The sequence below is a fragment of the Corvus cornix genome, chromosome 4, assembly GCF_000738735.6.
Source record: "Corvus cornix cornix isolate S_Up_H32 chromosome 4, ASM73873v5, whole genome shotgun sequence".
In the NCBI taxonomy this organism is placed as follows: domain Eukaryota; kingdom Metazoa; phylum Chordata; class Aves; order Passeriformes; family Corvidae; genus Corvus; species Corvus cornix.
The window spans coordinates 126395-146913 of NC_046334.1; the positions used below are offsets into that span (position 1 = coordinate 126395).

At 52.3% G+C, this 20519-nt stretch overlaps 1 protein-coding gene and 1 long non-coding RNA gene across 3 annotated transcripts in view; one reads left to right on the forward strand and one right to left on the reverse strand.

The window, feature by feature from the left end:
• Nucleotides 1–220: 220 nt before the first annotated feature.
• LOC109143221 lies at nucleotides 221–20375 on the reverse strand. Its single transcript, XR_002043237.3, has 3 exons — nucleotides 20260–20375; nucleotides 15526–19287; nucleotides 221–487 (listed from the first exon to the last, which is right to left on the reverse strand). It is a non-coding gene; the product is annotated as an uncharacterized LOC109143221 (long non-coding RNA).
• The window catches only part of ANTXR2 (ANTXR cell adhesion molecule 2), a 79300-nt gene continuing 78415 nt past the window's right edge, over nucleotides 19635–20519 (forward strand). The window contains exons 1-2 of one of the 2 annotated variants that reach the window (XM_039550781.1): nucleotides 19635–19806; nucleotides 20371–20442. In XM_039550781.1, coding sequence (XP_039406715.1) covers nucleotides 19682–19806; nucleotides 20371–20442 — 197 coding nt within the window. In that variant the 5' untranslated portion in view covers nucleotides 19635–19681. The remainder of the gene's footprint in view (nucleotides 19807–20370; nucleotides 20443–20519) is intronic. The other variant, XM_039550783.1, reaches the window with a different exon arrangement.

The following is a 20519-nucleotide window of genomic DNA, read 5'->3' on the forward strand; positions in this document are numbered from 1 at the left end:
CCTGGTGCTGCCTGGGGGCTCTGAAGGCCTTGGCTTCTCCAGTGAGTGACAGTCCCTAAAGTTAGCAAAGGTTTGCTAAAGCCTGGCGCAGAGGGGGTGGGGAGAGCAGTGAAAGGACAGACAGACGGGGCAGGGGGCGGGAAAAAATAAAGATGCTGAGCATTTCAGCTCCAGCTCTGCTACAGCAACTTGACGTGGGGTGTGTGAAGGAGCTTGAAACTTAAAAAGATTTATTTTCTCTAGTCATAAATCTCATCCCGTTGTTCCTCTGACCAACCAAGCATGATAAAGTCCTTTTCCATAAAGTATTCAGTATTAAAGCCACAAAGCTCACCCAATCAGTAGCCATCTGCTTCTCCCATAACTGCTGCTCCAGAAGCAGGGAAAAGCAGCCAGAAGAGAAAGGGCACCACTGTTACGGCTCCGGGACAAATGAGGAGGCACTGAATAGCAGCCGAAACCTTTGGTTTGCCTTGTATATCTGTATCTATAGAGACAGAGGAAGAAAGGAAGCATTATATTGATACAACAATTGTAAAACAAAAAAAGGAAGAGGCATCTAAAGGGCAATACAGCGGGCATCAGAGGGCCCCGCGGGGAGGGATGCTCGCAGACCTTTAATTGCTTTGCAATTGAAAGATAAAGAGGCCGAGGAAAAAAACCGGGGAGAGCGGCAAAGCGACCTGCGTTACACGGTGCATCGGCGCCTGAAATCTCGCAGCCAGCGAGCCGGAGCATTACTCATTGGGGTACGATATTCCCGGGACCGACCCCCCCAAGCACTCTCCCCGGCTGCATCTCGGCTCGGCCACGCCGCACTGAACTTGGCTTCCAGCCGGCTGGGAGGGAACAACCCCCAGGCTCCCCCCTCGGAGCTCCCCGTAATGTAGGACACGTCCCGCAGCCGCCCCGGCCTTCCAGGCTGCCCCCGGAGGGTGCTTGGGGGGACCCCTCCGAGCTGCACCCCCGGCCGAGCTGCTCCCGGGCGCACAGAAAAACCCGGCAACGATGTCACCCCAAAAAGGAGAGTGTCGGACCGAAGAGGAGGTGCAGAAGCCTGGGGGGGCTGCAGGAGCACCGGGCGGGCAGCGCCCACCCGAGAGCGGCCCCCGCCCCTTGCTGCGCCGCCGCCCGCCGGGCAAACAGCGGGTTAATGACCGAGTTAGGTCATGAACAGATTTACGTCCCTGAGAGCCGGGGGTTCCACCCGGGACCCCACTGCACGCTCTGGGGAGGGGACATCGCCCCCAGCCCGCGGGGGACACGGGCAGAGACCCACGGACACGGGCCGGGATTAGCGGCGGCGGGCCGGGATTAGCGGCCGCCCGCTCTGCTGCCGCTCTCCGGGATTACGCCCGGATTAGGAGGCAACCCCGTCCTCACTCCCGCGCCGGGCGGGGTGAGGGGGAGTCCCCGAAGCTCGGAGGGTCTCGGGGCGCCTGGGGGTCGGTGTCCCCCCCGGCCCCCCGCTGTGCCCGGCGAATGCTGCTTCCCTCCGATGGAGGGCAGGAGAGGAAAGACGAAGCCCGGGATGCTGCCGGCGGCGAGATGCAGGTGCCAGGCACCTGCTCGCAGCCATCCCAGATCCCGGGGGGCACTCAGCCCCCTGCTCGTTTCCCCATCCTGGGACCCGGCGGGAGGCTGGAGGGACCAGCAGGAGCTGGGGCTGGAAGCACAGGGGACCAAAAAAAAAAAAAAGGTGGTGGGCTTTTCTTTCAAGATCCCCTGGCACGTGAGTGAAAGCAACACAAATACGATTTTTGCACCGATAAAACCGGGGTCGAGGACTGGGAGACACGGATGCACTTCCCTCCCTCTCTCCCTCTGGTTTCGTTTCTCTTGCAGAGCACAAGCGGGACCGAACGCCACGTTGAAGGCACGAGTCACTCCCTGGCTTTTCCCAAGCACTGTCGTGTCCAGCATCCCTGTATTATGTCAAAAATCTGGCATGGCAGGCAGTGGCACATCTGCTAGGTGTGGATGACATTCATTAGCCAAGGTTCTCTGCTAAACGGCCTGCCAGAGTCTCAGCAGCGCTGCCCAAAGCCAATCACTCGTCGCTGCCAGCTCAAAGGCAATCCTGCTTCAGGGATGGCTCCTTTCCATGCTGGCAGGAGAAACAGAGGAAACAATGCATTTAGATGTTTGGGACGTGAGCAGGGTTGCACATGGGAGCAGCAAGCAGATGTAGCAGGAGAGGAGATGAAGTTGTGAAGTGTCATTTAATAATTGCAGCACAAGGGAGATGTGCTGGTGAGCTGAGGTTTGGGAGGGGAAAGCATTAACCCCTTTCCAAACCACAGGGCAGACACTGGTGGATCCTTTTGGAAAGGAAACATAATGAGGCTAATGCAGCAAATGGCCTGCTTGTGCTCATGGAGGACACAGAGAACAACGCAAGAAGCTCCATGCCAGGACAGCCGGGAAAATGGCCCAGGCCATGCACTGACCCGCTCAGTGGGCAGCCTGGCTCAGGTGTCCTTCCCCTGTGGGGGTCTACCTGCTGCAGCCTGGACAGCCACCCTGCTTGTGACATAGTGGGCTCAGTGGTGGCCCTGACAGCTTGGTTCACAGCCCAGAGGGGCAGCTGCACACCCAGGGCAGGCTGGGCACTCACCGGCCTCCCCTATGAGAGATGTGGAGATCAGAGGTGGAAGGAAGGGGCACCTGCTTGGCACTGCTACAAACATCATTCTCTGGGAAGAGAGGCTCCCTTTTTCTCTGCCCGGAAGCTCTGGGAAGGTACTTGATCCGACAAAGGAATTAAAACACCTCAGTCAGAGATAGGCATACGAATGTTAATCTTCCCCTCTTACGAATTTAACAAATTTACAACCACATAATGAAGCTTGAATTTGAGCCACTAGGTGCTTTCCAGGGAACCTGTGAGGCAACCTCAAATAGGTGCTCAGTGAAAGCTCCCCTCAGCCCTGCTTTCCCTTAGCTTCCATTCTGACTTCTATTTCTGTTTACATCCATTCAGGTAGTGGTTCATAAAATGTGTGAGATGCTACCTACACACACACACACACGCAGCTCTTGCCTCAGATAATTCCTGTGAAACAGCCTCAGTTTCTTAAATGTTCCACTACTTTTGCTTGCACCATGAAAGACCACTGGCAGCTTGCACTGCCTTCCCTGCTTCTTTCAGCCAGGCAGGGAATTACAGGCTCCTCCCCCAGCGCTGGCCTCTCTGCAATTACCTGTGCTATTAAACCCCCACGTACACCAAGAGCCCTCCCAGGTCGGCACAACTGTTCCACGGTGGAGCCCATCTCTGACACCACACGTGCTCTTCCCACAGGCAGCGGCTTCCCCGACGTCCCCTGCCTGGCCATCTGCGGCACAGCTCAGCTGTGAGCCCTTTCCTTCTGCTCCCACCTCCCCAGGAAGTCATTCTGCTCCGGCTGCATTCTGGACTGAGTCTTATTCACCCTTCTGTTTTTGTGCTGGGTTTGTCTCTGTTTTGGTTAGTTGGTTGGCCTCAACCAAGGAATGTCTGCACATTATAAGAGATTTCCCCAAATTCCTACCTTTTGTGGTTTAACATTCGCTATACTGTGGGAGCTTGGGGTGTGGGTTCGGACGGTCGGGACGGACGGTGACGAGAGATCTCTATAGTCAGATCTTGGAACATGTGGTTTATTGCAAAGGGCGTGGGTATAGGGGCACTGCTTAGGGCTGCAGCTGGCAGCTCTGAGCAGGCCCAAGAGAGCAAGAGAGTAAGCGGGTAAGTAAGGAGAGAGAGAGAGAGAGAGAGAGCGTAAGAGTGTGCGAAGAGTAAGAGAGGAATGGAAAGGTGAAGTCCTGGTTACAATACAATAAATCATCTTCTGTACTGAATATTCTAATTGTCACTGACCAATCTAATACAAGATACAAATCCTATAGCATTTACATACAGCCTATAAGAGTTCTTCTATTACCATAGAGTGTTACATCTTAACTTCTAAAAACTACTCTTTGGACCCCTTCTGCTGAGCTAGTAGGGTCTGCTCTGACCCTTGGACCTGCCTGCAAGCAGAGGGTATTGTTCAATCAAGAGGGGATTACCTTCAGTTGGCCATACCATTGTTTTCCAGTTGTTCAGTAACTAAGATTTGGTATTTCAAAAGTGGCTTTCATTTCGATGTCGCCTGTAGTTTTCATATTCCCAAAATCTTTTGTCAGGCAATCATATTTATAAGGCTTTCCTGTTTCATCTTCCCCAACACTATACCACACACACCCCAACACGCTTGTGGCAGAGGCTGTGTGAATCCCATAACCTCCCATCCTCAGACACTAGAACTGGGTGGCTTTAAGAGCAGGAGCCAAATCAAGAGACAGAGATGCAACGCTTCTCCCGCCTCTCCAAACATTATACCTTCGTTTAAATATGTGAGTAATCCCATTGGATCTACTCTGGTGCTTAAAGTTAAGCCTATTAAGTGTTCACGGAGCAGTGGTCTGCACACAGAGCAGCCAGAAGAAAAGGGAAAGGGGAGAGCAGGGCACTGCTCCAGCAGGGAGCCATGGAGGCAAGAAACACCTCCCTGCTCTCCTTCCCCTCAGGGTCACCTTCTCCTCCGGCTACTCCCGACAGCCCCAGCACCAGGCTCCCCTCAGTGTTTGGTGCTGCCACCGTCAGCGATGTGAGTGCAGTGAAGATGAGGCGAGACGGGCAGGGTGGGGGGGTGGGGAAGTGCTTTAAAAACTTGTCAAAACAAAATCCTGGATTCATTTTTTAATGCCAGGTTGGGCTTTGCGGTCGCCGTGTTGGAAACTATATTTTGGTTTGTTTTCAAGATGCTTCTCATAAAACTCATTGTGTTCATCGTCATTATTTTCAGACAATGATATGGGAGAGAGAGCAGAGTTATCCCTGCTCCTACAAGGAGGGCTCTGTAGGAAAGCACTCATGCACGTGGTTTCCTTTGCTCTCCAAGGATTTCAAGCATGTACTTAGATTTAAGCCTGAGTACCACTTTTTGTAAAAGGAAGCATCTCTTAGAAACAGGACTTGATTCAAAACCGGCACATCCATGGAGCTCTGGCTCTTGACTCTGCTTCAAGCACTGGAAAACCTCCTGCCTTGGCCGCACAAAGCCATGTCCCACCCTTTGATGCATTTCTTGGCACGTGCACATTCTAATTCCCGACACCACCCTTTCTTTCCCTTTTCTTAGCTGGCTTTTCTCTGGGCACAATGCATTATGTTTTCCTGTATGTACTACTCCATACTGCTTGCACAATGTTTTGCATGATCTAATATTCTTTGTTCAAAACTGCAAAAAAATCTAAATAAAGACTATAGCGTGTCGCATCAGTATAGGCATCAGCTAACGTTTTCCACGACATATGGTACTTCAGAAGCCATATGTACCACTGTTTAGTGATTCTGGCAAAGAGGCGCAGAATGGTGAAATCCAACTGCCAGGATTTCTGAAAACAAATATGTAAATGCTCCAGTGCTTTTGTTATTCATAACATACCTCTAACACAGCACATACAATATGCTGTTCATTCTGTAACGAGTATACTACTAAACTATATTTGCTTCCGTTCTCATTTTAAAAGATTTTTTTCTTCTGTATATGATTCCGCCATCCTCTCTATCAAAATCAATCTAAATTGCCACTCAGAAAAGGCAAATTTATCTATTTTAAAGGATACGCTATGGGGAAGATTGGGTACCTACGCAAGGGTCTCGCATCAGAACAAAGACAGACGTTATCTCTGCAGCCTGACGAGTGGAATGAAAGCAAGGAAGGGAAGTGCACTTAAGCAGATCAGTTGTGTGGAGCCAAGCTTGTTCAGCCACGAATAACCTCCCGGGGAACACAGGTGGGTTGGCCCCGCTCACGGGCTACTGCAAAGCAAGCAGGCGGACACAGCTTTTGTGAACAGGCCCTGGGAAACAATAGCTGGGATGGAAACTGAGGACTTCAGACATGTGGTCCAAGGCGGATGATGGCTGCCGAACTCTGACCTGGGCTGGGATCGGTCCTGGTGAGCCAGGGCTCGGCCAGCAGCCACGGACAAAGGGGAGGGTCCGTGGCCAGGGGCTTGTTCCCAGAAGGGCTAGCAGCACCGACACCGAGGTGTCGGGGCAGTGCACAGGGCTCACAAGGAGCGCTTGTGCATCACTAAAGGCTTCAGACCCCACCAGCCAAGGCACAAGCCCTCCTTCCAGAGCCAGCACCAGCAGGTAAACAGGAATCCACAGGATCAAGTCTGTTCACAGGTCACTCTGCAGCTCGCTCCTGCCTCAGAAGCAGGGCTGCTGTACATCCCCCGAGCTGGCACACAGCACACCACAGCCCCTGGCAACACCAGAGGACCAGGCAAACGTCAGCAGGAGGGGACAGATACCAATGCCTCCAAGAAACACGTGGTTTTTCCAGTCTATTGCTTAACTTATGTAGCTAAAAAAAACAACAAACCCATGACTCCCTGCACATAGTCTCAGCAAAATACTGTCACCCTACAGGGTCCTGAAAAAATTCAGCCGTCTCCAGACACGAACAGCGTTATTCAAGACACACAGATGCCTTTTTCCCAAGAGAGCGAGGACTGCTGCTCCTTTCTTTGCCAGTCTTGCACTGCATCATCCCACTTCAGCAAGCACAACCTCCCCCACCAGGGTCCCGTGCCCACCGCTGCTTCTGCTTGACTTCGCTTGCACATCAGACCTGCTCATTACCTCCTGTCTGCTGCCAGTCCCCAGTGCGTTATCCTGAGCTGCAAACCATCTGGGTGCACAAGAAATTCCTTTTTGGTAGTTTTTTTCCCCTGCAACATAAACCGGGATCCCGCTTTCCTCCTTTCCAGTTACAGAGGTACTCTGTTCTAAAGCTTAAGCCAGGTCTCTGCATGCAGCCAGGGCGTTCACCTCTAAACGCTTTTTCTATTCTATCCTTAAAATAAGCCTTTATATTTTCCTACTTTTGTAGGTCCTTCAGCCAGAATCTGATTTTTTTTTGCTATTCTGTTCTAGCCAGCAGGTGATAAAAAGTTGCCATAAGAAATGTTGGCTTTGAGCATAAGTGCCTGGATTAGAAAAAGAGACAATTAGAAAGTGAGAAGTGGCAAAAAGCTCCTAAGAAGCCAAAAATAAAAGAACAAACAAACATGCAATCTGGCTGTCAAAAAAAGCCACGTTTTTCCTTTACCGCAGTAAAAATCAACATTGTCAAAATTACAAGGTATTTTGAAAGATAGGGAGTCATGGGGAGAGGGAAAAACAGTTCCACAGGGTCAAAAAGGGGAGGCTTGGGAAAAGCCACCTGAAGGAGCTGACAAAGGTGGGGAGAGGGAAAGCCAAGCATGTCACAGCATACTGCCAGGATGCTGCACTGGTCCTGCAGCCGCCGGGTGAGATAAACTACCTCAAGCGAAGGGAGCCAAAAAAAGAGCCCGCTGATTGAGCTGGTTCACGTGCACCTGCATTTATGACAGAGCAAAGGTCAGTCTTGTATCACCTCTTGTGAATCCCTCTTGAACGAGCAGGCTGGGGATTTGATGAGCTAAGGACGAAGATTTATCGACATGCCAGGGGTTGCTGGCCCTAACTCTTAACCCGCTGGCAGCGGCTGAGGCTTTTCATTAAGGGGGGCTATGCATGGAATACTTGCAGGCTTAGGCTAAGAGTAAATGTGATCTCAGCCCACACAATTTGCCACTGCCTAAGAGACAACAGATTATTTTCTCTCAGCACCGAAGTCAGCAGTCCCCTGGAACCTTCTGAGCAGCCAAGGGCACAGAGGGGATAGTGAGGGGAAAGCTGGCAGGGGTCTCGTGGTACATTGTTTGTCATATCCGTGAGCTCTAGACAAGCAGAGAAAACCCAACAGCCCCTCTAAGCCGTACTCCTGTGCTCTGGATGCACCCCCTTTCTGGAGTCAGGCAAGCACCCACTGCCACTGTCAGGACAGGCCCCTCTCCAGGGCCATTCACAGCTCCCATCTGCAGTCTCCCTGTGCCACCACAAAATCTGGCCACTTTTAAGGGAGAACAGTCTTCATGTGGGATATAAGCACCTGCACAGGCTTGCTCCCTCTCCTAAATCCCCTGTCTTGATTGCACAAGCAACTGTGGTTTCAGGAGGAAAGAATAACCTGAGGGGTTTGATATTTACAACAACACATCCTTTTGCCTCTCCTATCACTTGTTTTCATTGACGTCCATGTCTCTGCACCCCAGTCCCTCCACATGGATCGCATCCTCTCTGACTGCCTGTACATGAGCTGCTGGGTTATTTTTCCCCTGTTCTTCCTGGGACGTTTCTATGAACCCTGCTGCATCCATCATACTCTTGTTTTACAAGATCCAGCTCCATTTTGAAACCCTTGAGCATTCCCCAGCAACTAAAAAAAAACAACTCCAAAACATGGATTATGGGGTTTTACACTTGGTGTTCTTGTACACTTCACACTTGTTCCTACCTCTTTCTTTTCCTGTTGCAAACTGAATTCCCCATGGTGCTGGCTGAGGGCACAGGGGCAGCTAATTCGCTCCCTCTTCCCTTCCTGCAGCCTCTTGCAAAGCTCTCAGCTGCCCTCTGCTTCCCTCTTCGTTCAGTTGAGAGATGCTAAGATTTCTCACCCGAGAGACACCATCCCATGGAGCTTCCCAGCCCCTTTGGGACACACACCGCCATGCCCCTTCAAGCACCTGGGCTGCAGCAGGCACAGCTGGAAGAGCCAGGCAAGGACTGGGAGAGGGATTCCCAACAGGCTCTCCTGCAGAATGAGTGAATAATCTCTCTCCCGCAGTTAGTGCCAGCACTTGCTCTTTGCCAGTTGGCAGAGGGTACCGCTTCCTTTTCTGAGGAACACTTAACATCCACCTTTCCCCCATCCCAAGGGGAAACCACAGAGGCTGGGGGGAGCCTTTCCATGCAGCCGGACATCTGAAGGAGCTGCAGGCTCGGGGAAGGAGGAGGAATCCAGCAAGGAAGCCAGGTTTTACTTCACACACTTCTTTTAGCTGGAGCGTGTCTCTCCCTTACCTGAGAGTTCCCATGGGAACACAGAAGGGCAGTGTAACAGCAAATTTTGGAACAGGCACGTCTGCGAACAACTTCTGATATAATATTTGAGTCCTCAGATGTTCAGCCACTTGCACATACTGCGCGAGCGCCTGATTTGCATGGGATTTGTATTTGTTGGTATTCACATTCGTAGGAGAATGCATACATTAGATTAATGTCATCACAGTTTATGGAGATCATCTGTGCCACAGCACCAGCTCAGGGCTCTGAATGCGTTCTGTGCCCTGTGGCACATGGCAGCCCCTCCTGCCCTGCCAGGGCCACCGAGAGCCGGAACGGCTGCGCCAGGCTGAGCTGCAAGGTGGTCCTTCTGGGCTCTCCTCTTTTTAACACAAAAGTTTAAAGATCATTTGGAGCAACTGTCTACAATTGCTTAGCCACCATTCCAAAGGTAAAATTTATCCAACTATTTGGATTTATTCTCTTATATTTGCTTGTATGAACTTACAGCACACTCCACACCCACACTTTCAGCGCCTACTTAAGGACATTCAGCTGTCAAACAGACCTACTAGGTGGTCCCTTTTTGTCTCGCAAGAGCATCCCTCCCTCAGCAAAATGGGATGGTTGTAATTCCCTCCCTGTTTGCCATTACACCTGGGTGCTCTCATCTGCTAGACAGCTGCAAGCTGTCACTAGAGATGCTGTTCTCATGGAAGCGTTGCTGGGCTCAGTCAGACGCTCTTTGTAAAGCAGATGGAACACCTCAGAAGAACAGCACTACAGCAACAAAAGCTCATTTTCTGCTAGGGAATTTCTGTTATTGGGCAGTGCTTCCATCAGGTGACTTCACACCCCAGTGAGCCCACATGCCAGCACAGCCTAATGATGATTCTGTTAACCTACTTCCACTTCTGAGGCTCTGCAGTTCTGCCCGCTTCCCAAGGCTGGCGACCGGCCCCTTTGCCATCTCTGCACTTCCAAATCACACAGGAGCAATAGCAATGGGAGCTCAACCCCTGCTCAACCAGCTCAATCCCTGCCACCCAGGATTTCTGACGGACCAGGATTTCTGCTCCGTCCCCACGGAGCCATGCACGCACGAGCCTCTCACGCTGGCATCCACATCCAAGTCACTCATCGTGCACAGGATCTGCGTCTCAATCTCCATGGTGCAACCCAGAGGAAGCGGGTAGCACAAAGGAAGAGCGCACATCTCCAAATCCGGTGATGATTTCACACTTAACACAGTAACAGGCCAAGTAATACCTTTTGGTGGCCCTTAAAAACCTTTTTCTCTGCAGCACATGCCACCAGCCCATGCTCCATCTACCTGCACAATCCAGCTGCTTGCATTGCTCCTTACCCAGGCACAGCTCTCCCACCTCACAGCACAGCTCCCATCCCACACTATTTGACACTCAGAGATGCTGTGGTATGCATAGCTCACCCCAGAGAAGGGCATGTCCTGCTCCAACATGGGTTAGCAGACACAATGTCAATTTATGGCTCTTACAAGCAAAGTCTTCAATATTTGAATGCCTCAGTCTTATCTTCCAAGCGATTGATACACTAAAAAACCTAGCTGGAAACCTCCAAGTGATAATCAGGCCCCTTAGATATCTCAGAAAACGTTGCCCCCGTATGATCTAATACCCTCATGACAAACAGCTCCCTATTTATCTTTATGATGGTTCCTACTTCCCACCAACATCTGTCACTGTGATTATGATCTCTAATGAGCTTCTAAATTATATCACAGCATTCTGCCTTGATGAGCTACATTCAGTGACTTTCATTCTGCAAGACAAGAAACACTTCCTACAAGATGCTGAATGAAAATTCCCTCAGCACAACAGCTGAAAAACTGGTTTGGGGATTTTTTTTTTGCCTGTTTTGCTTGGGTTTTTTTTTTTGTGTGTGTTTTTAGCGTTCTGTTTGGTGTTTCTTGTTATGCATCTTATTCCAGAATGCCTAGGAACTTTACAAATGAGGCACAGAGATTTGAGCCTTTCTATTGCACACCCCTAAAATCTCCACCCGAAGATGGGAACTGTCTCCCACCACACAGCAGCAGAGATGGCACAAATTTCTGTAAGGCAGGACAGGGGGAAGAACCCAAGCCAAGGCCCCAGAGAAACTTGCCATTATTTTTACGCTGGCTTCCAGTTACAGGTGAGGGTTATCTTGGGTGATGTATCCAGACACTTGGGATGCTGTGCAGACTCAGTTTCCCTGTGCTGCCAGAACGTAGCATTACACTCCACACCTCCCCCCACACACTCCTTTTCCCCAGTGACTGCACCAGGAGACTCCAGTATAAGTGAAACTGGAAAAGTGAGTATTAATCCGCAGGGTTTGCTGCCCTGGCTGCAAGGAACCAGTGCCACGGCTGTGACCACTCAGCCTTACTAACACATGCCCATGCTGGCTAGCAATCTCTAGGGGACTTGGACCTCTCAGATCCACGTTCCTGTTGATTCCTCAGACAACACCAGCCCCACTCAGCATTCTCACTCAAACATGTTACTAACATGCACATCCAGTGTCACACCTTGCACTAATGTTACCAGGCCATCTGGAGTGTGTACAGGGAAAAGTGTGTACAGGGTGTCTAAGACAAGGACAGAGCAGGCTGATGTTAGTGTGTACAAACAGTTCCCCTGAGGCAGCAAGGTGCTGACTCCCTGCTGGTGACTCAGCTGCACCTTTCCCTGCTGCTCATCCAGGACCTGTGACGTGGCTCATGAGAGCAGAGCTCAGTAGAGTCTGATTTATGGGACAGGATTTATGGGGGTTATTCCTTACTTCCTGCAGATAAGGACCGACAGTGCTGATGAGCAGTTGCCATGTTTCTAGCTCAGAGGAGCTGTGCTCTCTCTGTAACTCCTGCCTGTGGCCAGCCTTGCACCTGGTGCCTGCAAAGCAGCTCCAAAACTACTGGGAGAAAACATGCTGAGCACAGGAAACTCAGGGGGGCACACTGTTCACCTCTCCCAGCCAAACTCTGCCGAACTGACTACCATTTCCCATAGTTCCAGCCTGAGCAAGCACTCAGGTGGCAGGCAGGTAAAGTGGGAAGGTGCTGAGAACACAAGCTGAGATTGCAATGCAGACCTGGAGAGGACAAACATTGCTGGCACACTGATCCCCACTGATGAGCTCCCAAGTAAACTTTATTTCTAAGGGCATAACTCTAATCGCAGAGCACTAGATTGGTTCCAAAGAAACCCTGTCTACCTGGAACATCTGCCCACTCACTGCAGCTGACACCATCTCCCGTTTGTTGTGCTCTTTGTGCACCCAGGACCTTTCCAAGCCCACAGTGACTCTGGCTCCCTCTCTGAGGTGCAGCTGGTTCTGATGGTTCTTGCGAGGGCAGGAGCACAAAATCCTGGAACAACAAGCGAAACAAGTAAATGCTCCTGAGTAGAGGAAGAGGGAGAGCACAGGACTGGCAGGGAGCTGCTGAGGAGCTTATGAACCATGGTTTGTCTGTGCCACAAGATGAGCTGCCCAGGTGAACACACACCAACTCATCACCGTCTCCGACTCAGGACAGGAAATGAGTTTTCCAAGGAGTTAACCACATCTTTGCATATCCTCAGCAGGGACTGAAGGCCCTTCCTGGTCAACATGCTTCACAACAGGTGTCTTGGGCTATGGTACCATGGTACCGTTGTACCATGAGTTATTTTGTTCTTGATCAGCTTTGCTGAGCAAAACATTTCCTTTAAAAGGCCTTCTTACAGGCACAAGAATTCAATACGGACATGAAAATGCTGCCGCATCGGGATGACAGTGTAGTACCCCAGCTCTCCTGCTGTGGCTACTACTGTGTGGCAGCTCTAAGTGTTCCCCAAAAGCAATGCCAGGCACGCCACCTTCTACACCCCGCTAAGCTGATCCATGAAAACATATGAAGCGCTTGCCAAGCTGCTTCACTTGCTTTTCCCCGGGGAAAGGGACACGACCCTTCCTGCCCCTGTAGCATTTGCTGCTCTGCCAACAGCACCGCAGAAAATGAAGCCTGCAGTCCAGTCAGCACTGCTCCACCTCCACCCATCCTAACTGCCCAGACATAGGAAGAGAAAAGAATAAAATCTTAGATGACAGACAACAGGACACGAGTGCATACAGCACAAGTTAAACTTTTCACATGTGGAGAAATTGAGGAAAAGGTAATTCAGAGTCACACAGATGTAAATACTAGTCAGATAAGACACATCCCAGCTGCTTCACTCCTGTCTTAAGGCCAGCATAGTCACACTGATGATCAGAAACCCTTGTCATCCAGGCAGCCAGGGGAGCAGCTCACACGAACAGGGCAAGGCTGATGTACGCAAAGTCACTGGTGCAATTCGGCTGGTGAATAACCAGGCAGGGCCGTGAGTCAGCCAGCAAACACTCCCACACTCACCCTTCCTGCCCTGCGGTCTGACAGCAGCAGAACCTGGAGCTGACTGCAGTAAAAATCCCATCCCACCTTCTGAATGTGGGGTTTCCCCAAGCATATCCTCTAGACGGTCTGGCCGGAGTTCAGTGTACAAATCTTCACTAATCTGAAGTTACACGGTGGGCAGTGGAACCGTGCTGCAGCCAAGGGCAGGCAAGAAGGAAAATCACCCAATCAGGTTGGAAAGTACCCCTGATGGTTTTACCTCCTGCTCAAAGCATGGTCACCAAGTCCAGACCAAAAATCTTGGTCTCTGATGAGTCAGGCCTTAAAACCCCAAAGGGAGCTGACCCCAAATTAGCTCAGTTGGTGAAAGCCAGCTGCTAAAAATGCCAGGGTTGTGGGCTCCATCCCCCACATGGGCCATTCACTCCAGAATTGGACTCAGTGACCCTTATGGGTCCCTTCCAACTCAGAATATTCTGTGATTGTGATCCTGACTGCACCTCTGTGGCTGTTGCTCCCCAGTGCTCAGCTCTAGCTGTGTGGTGACAAAGCCCCCCTACATCCTGGTGCCTGCCTCTCCCAGCCTCAGGCACACAGCCAGCCTGCCCCTGAGGAGCTTTGCATCCACAGAGGGTAATCCTTCTCAGTGATCCCAGATCCATCCACTCCAGTGTCCACATAACCTCCTGGACCAGCAGGGACAGTCAGAAGTTCTGCTGTTCCCACACTTGCCATGCCACAAGGACCTGCTCAAGCATTCCTTGGAGCTGTTTGACCCCTCCCAAGGGCTCTCCAGTCCCCCCCACTCTGCATGCCCAGCACCTAGAGCCTCACTCCACAGTGTTCTTTTCCTCACTTGCTACACAAAGCAGGGTCAGAGCCCTTCTCCAGCTTCCAGGCGGCACAAGCTGCCACCCAGCACCACTGTGGAGCCTCTGTCCCCTTTCACGGAAGCACCACCTCCAGTCAGCCCTCTTCCCATGTGCCCTGGCTTTTGCCTGCAGGCACGTCACTGCAGAAGCTCCACCAAAAGTCTGGCATCTCCCCACCTGCTCCCCTTGGTGCTACACAGCCCCAAGCCCTCCTCCTCCAGCTCTTTCCTCCACCAGGCTCCCACAGGCCAGACCCCTGTGCCAGCACCACATCTTCCTCAGGACAGCACCTGCTCCACCAGGCATAGGAAGAAGCAGGTACCATGTGGCCACCAAGGCCCCATATCACATCCGTGATGTCCTGGGAGCGGTATCTCCACCTCTCACCGCCCTGCAAACCTCCACACTACCTCTGTGCCAAACTCCCAAGCACCATCCTCTCTCACCAGCAGCAGCAGCAAGCCCAGGTGACCCCCAGGAATAGAGATGGGAGCTGCCGGTACAATAATCAGAGTCCCACAGTCAGGGAACAACAAACAGCTCCTGGTGGGTGCGGCTGGCCCCAGGAGCAGTCAGGAGCAGTGACCCTACCCATGCAAAGCAGGACCTGCACGAACAGACAAATGCCTACTTCCACAAAGAGCTCCTGGGAGAAAGACGGGAAGTAAAAATAAATAAAAATTCTAAACCCCAAGAAGCTTCCTCAAAATGTCACGCAAGAAAAAAGTTGGAAAACCCCCCACCATGCCATCCAAAAAGCCTCTCCCAAACTTATAAAAGCCTCTGTTTAAATAAATAAACTAAATAAATGGCAAACATCAAAATTGGGGAACCCCTCAAATTATGAGAGGGAAAGAAATAGAGGAAAAAAAGGGGAAAGAAAAAACTCAAATAAACTTGCAAAAACCATGGAAAGGAATGGTGAAAAGTTGAAAAAGGCACCAGCAGCAATACCGGCAAGGGAATCTCCCTTGTGAAAAAACAAAGGGGAGTGTGTTTTATCCCCAGTTCCAAAATTCATCCCCCCACAGACAAACAGTCTCTTAAGCGCTGGTCTCGGCTGAGTGCCTACACCTGTCTTGGAATGCTCCCCCCAGCACACAGCTCCCTGTCAGCAGGCACGCTATCCTGCAAGAGGTAAAACAAGCCAAGCAAGTGGCCCAAATCCCAGTGGGTTGCCTGAATTTTGTTTGTTCCCAGTTGAATTTTGTTTGTTCAAAGCATGGGCCAGGTGTTCGGGCACACAGAGCACAAGGCTCTCCGTGACTATCACTCACCCCAGCCTTGCAGCCGGAAGAACCTGGCACAGATGACTTCATGAAACCAAATTAGGGGTCATGCACAAGAAAGGACATTGCCACAGCTCTGGCGTAATTAGGGCCCATCATCATCAAGGACAGGAAATTGGCACATCTGCTTTCCGGGCTGCTGATCCAGCAGGGGCTCGGGCACAATGTCCTGCTGCAGCCCGCTGGCCTTGCAAAAATAATGCCCCGATTGCCCCCAAACAGTGGTACAAGCAGTTGTTTTATCACTCATCCTCCCATTTTCTCTTTCCTCTTTCTGTCCTAGGGCTGGGAGGGCAGAATTGACACGATGCTCTCTCTCTCTCTCCTTTGCAGCACTGAAGGGGCCAGACCAGATTGGTAAACAACCCTTTTCCTCCAACGTGACCCCAGACTGAACACAAGTGATGTTTCTGTTCGGATGCATCCTCAGACAGTTTGATCCTGTCCACCTGGAGTCAGTGATAAAACTGTCACAAACTGGATGGCTGCTGGATCACGACATGTGCTCCTTTAAACATGACTTTTCTTCATATACTACTGAGAAATGTGTTATCCTTTTCCTGGGTTGCACTGTTCTGCGGGGAGAATTCCTGCCTGCTCCATTCTTCTGTCTCCCTGGCTGGGCCGCTGTTTCCCAAGAATACCAAAAAGGGTCACTACAACTCTAGGAGTTTGTGCTAAACTCCCAGACCTGGTGATCCCTGGGCTCTGCTCAGAGCCAGCGGCGGCTTCCAGGCCAGAGTGGGATTTCCATGTTTTCTGTCCTGCTTTTTTTTGCTCTCCCAGGCCAAGAGTGATTTATTTTTATTCTGTGGTGGCTTGCACCAGGAGAGCCCATCTTTCCCTCTTTGTTTTCATTCCTTCTGCTTGTCTGAGCACCATGGAAACAAACAGCTCTGGAAAAGTGGAAACAAGCGGCCTGTCCAGGGCATCGGGCAGCAGAGAACCACAAGAAGCACAATGGAGCCTGCTCCACTTCCGCTGAGGCAGGAGTACCAGGGATGATCCTGGTTCCTGGGGGCAGCCGATGAGTCAGCGTGCACACAGCAGGGAATTGCTCCATATTCCCGCACTTATACCTTCTCTCATCCAACACACTGCTAGCATTTGGGTTTCCTGGTTGCTGGAATTGAAGGGTTTTTTTCCCCCCTGTGTTTTTCTGTGCGTATTTTCAGTGGGCACTGTAAATGTTTCTTGATGTTGAAAAGGAAAGGCTATTCAGGAATTCTGAGCTTGCATAATTCCCAGATTTGTCTAGACAGATACTTTCCATCTGGATGATGCAGGCAATACCACATGGACACGAGAGTTCCTGTGTTACTTAATGCCGTCCTTTTTATTTATTCATTTCTACACTGTTTTACAGGATGAGCACAGGCACAAGGCTACAGCTGTAAAGGGAACAAGGATTTGTAGCTAATCCTTCAGGAGGCAGCTCTCAAACAGCTCCTGCATGTTGTGTAACTGCTGGAGTCCCTCTGGTTTCTCTTTCCTTTTATGAAGCATGAGACTTCCATGTGTGGTTCATATCCTGTGAGGGGAGAAGAAAAATATTTTCCTGTGAGCTGCCCTGGCTCAAGGCTTCCCATCAGCATCACCCGTCCTTGGGTTTGCACAGCTCAGGGTGTCTGGAAGCGCTGGCTGGTGCCAGTGCTGTGGAGCTCTCCCCTTCCATGCTGCTCCCGGATCATTTGGGAGAAGGGCAATCCCGGACCTGAGTCAGAAAGGAGATTTAATTAATCAGCATAGCAGCCACACACACAGACACACCCAAGTTTCATTTTTCCCGGACAAAATGTTGGCAATCACTGAGCATCCTGAAAAAAACAGCCTGGCTCACAGCTGTTGGGCGGAAGTATCCTGGACCTGAACTGGATTCAAGTAACAAAGCCTTCCTGACCCTCTGTAGTCTATGCAAAAGGCAGCCTGTGTGGCCGCACCAAGGCGCTGTTTGACTCTGGTCCTGAGGTCACCTCACCACAGCACTGAAGGATTTCCACCCCCCAGGCACCACTTTTCTGTTGCAGCATTCCTGAGGACTCCCGGGCAGGGCCAGGCTCACAGCCAGGTTACACCAAGGGTGACTTTTTGTTCCAACTGCTCACTCCCCAAATACGATGAGTTTGGTTTGGCACCATTTGCCTGAGGTCTTCCTGACCTGCCTGGGCCAAAAAGAAAGTGGTGGGTGTTAAGGGACAACATGTGGGGAAATCATCTGCAAGTGCTGGAGATGCAGAAGGGAACTGTGTAACCCCAAAGGTGCTGTAAGCTGTTCCGTTTACTACTTTCTCTGCAGTAAACCTTGGCAGTGAACTTGTGTTCATCTGCCTGTCGGCCATCCACGTGAAAACTTCTGCTTCTAGAGCTGGGTTACTTTGAAGCTGCGTTTTTTTGAGAGTTCTGTTTTAAATGACTGAGGGTGGTTTCGTCCCAGTCCCCCTGGTTTCCCGGCTGTCCCAGCCTCCAGGCACAAGAAGCCAGTGTAAAGGAGGTCCTCGTGCAAGTGACCTCGATTCCAGACGGACAGGATGGAGACTGAGGGCAAGCTGTGCCTGTTCCAGATGCGGAACCAACACCCAGAGGCAGCGGGAGATTCAGCTGGGGTTGGGGCAGAGGTCTGCAGCTGGCTTGGGTCCCTTGGTGCAGCCAAGAGCATGCGTCGTCCCCTCCTGCTGCTGCAACATGGTCTTTGTTTTGCCATTGGCAAGCTGCCGATGCCCCGTCCGGCTCCTTGGACATCAGAAAGATATCAGCTCAGGAGGCTGCTTTCCTGAGGGTTTGTGTGTACACACAGGGAGAAACGCCCGTCCCGACAGGGCCGGGCACCCCGGGCCAAGGTTTATGCAGCACTGTGGCGCTGGAGGAGGGTGGGGAGAGAGCCGAGCATCAGCTAACGAGTTCTGGGAACCGGGAAAGGAGGCTCCAGGCCCTTGTGTGAACAAAGCCAAACGTGGGCAAATAGCCATGAGCCACTGCCGTGTACTTCCTACGTGCCTATCTCCCTCTCATCCAGCCGTTCCAGCAAAATAGCCATGATTTATCTGCTTCTTCGGCAGAAACCACTAAAGGCTAAAAGAGGAATTCACACACTTGGAAACAAGTAAAGAGTGAACTGGCAGTGGTGGCTTGTTCTAAACACAGTGGGTCACATGTGCTTGAAGCAAGATTTCCAACATCTGGACAACATGACATGTACTCCCAGGCAAGGCGAGTGCTCCTGGGGCTTGGGGTGGACTCGTGCAGCTTGGAAAGCTGGAGTGCAGCTGGTTTTGGGAAGCTCAGCAAGCTTGCTCTGTCGTCCCACACGCCTCTGCACGGCCTTTCTTTTGGCTGGGTCTTCGGCGAAGCCCAGGCTGCTCTGTATTTAATCTTCCATGTTTTGTGTATCCACAGGAACTGTGAAACACTGCTTGTTTACCCTTTGGCCTTGCTAGCTCACAGGCTTAGAGAACTTTGTGAGCCAGATCCCTGGCTGACAGTATTCAGTGCTGGTCCGTGGGCCTTGGTGAAGTTTCCAGCTTGCATCAGAGGGAGGCTTGGCTTGGCGTTGGGATCGGCACGGAGAAGGCACTGTGACACGGATGTGTCAGGTCAGAGTGCTGTGGCTACAACAAACCATCCAGAAACAGCAGGAATGGGGATGAAGTGAGATGAAAGGAAAACTCTCCAGCAGGATGACTCTGACTTCCCTATCTCCTCTTGTGAAGGGAAGAGCAAGATCCTTTTTGCTGTCTGATTCACCTTCACAGCCTGTGGGAGACACATGATCCCTGTTAGGTCGGTCTTTTTTCTGTTTCAAAATCACAATTCTCCGGTGTTTGTGCAATCCCCAACCCCCCCCCCCCCCCCAAAATTTATTTGGGGCTTACTCTCTGGCACACGGGCAATGCTGGCAGCAACACGAATTGGAGCGTTCCCGACAGGGACGACAGGACGCAAGGGGGACGCACGGGCCGGGCGAGCGGGGGCGGTGCGAGCCCGCCCGCCCTGTCCCCCGCCCCAGCCGCCGCCGCCGCCGCTGCGGGGAGGGAGGGCCGTGCCGGGCCGGGCCAGGCGAGCCGCGGTGGCGGCGGCGAGGGGCGGCCACTCCGGCGAGCGGCAGGACGGCAGCGACCGCCCGCGCTCTCCGCCGCCCGCAGGCTCCATGGCCGGGGCCGTGCCCTTGCTGCTGCTGCCGCTGCTGCTGCCGCCGCTGCCCGCCGCCGCCGCGCCGGCTGCAGGCGAGCCGTCGTGCCACGGAGCGTTCGATATGTACTTCGTGCTGGACAAGTAAGCGGGGAGGGAGAGGCGGGCGGGGATGGGGGAATCGCCGCCATCGGGGATCGGGGCGGCGGCGGCGCCGCTTTTGTTCGGGCGCTGCGTGGGGCTGAGGGGCCGCGCGCGCGGGGGGCGCGAGGGGCGCTGAGGGGCCGCGCGCGCGGGGGGCGCTGAGGGGAGGCGGCGGGAAACACACCGAGAGGGGCTCGGCAGGAAGTTCGGGAATCCCGCCGGGACCTCGCTGAGGAGATGTGGAGAGGGGCCGCTGGAAGTTCTCCTCCCGGAGGTGCGTTTGCGGCCGGACACGTTGGAAGAGCGAGCGGCGGCAGCATCTGCCACCCGCCCCGGCGCGGCGGCCGCGCTTTTGTGGGGAAGTTCGGCGGCCGCGGTCGCCCTCTTGGCGAGGGCGGAGCGGAGCCCGGGCCGCCTCACCGCGGGATGCGCCACAAATCGCGACAAACTTACCGGCAAGAGCTGGCGGTACCTCAAGATTTTTGGAACAGCGAATATCGTCAGTTTCGCCCCGAAATGTCACCCCAGATCAGGCCGCTGATGTGCTCTGGTTTTCCCTTCTAGGTCTGGGAGCGTGGCGACGAACTGGCGAGAGATATTTAATTTTGTATATCAGCTGACAGAAAGATTTGTGAGGTGCGTGGTGCTGCTTGTGACACCCGAGGTGATGCTGGGGTAATTCTGGGCTGTGTTAAAACCTCCCCCCCCTCCCC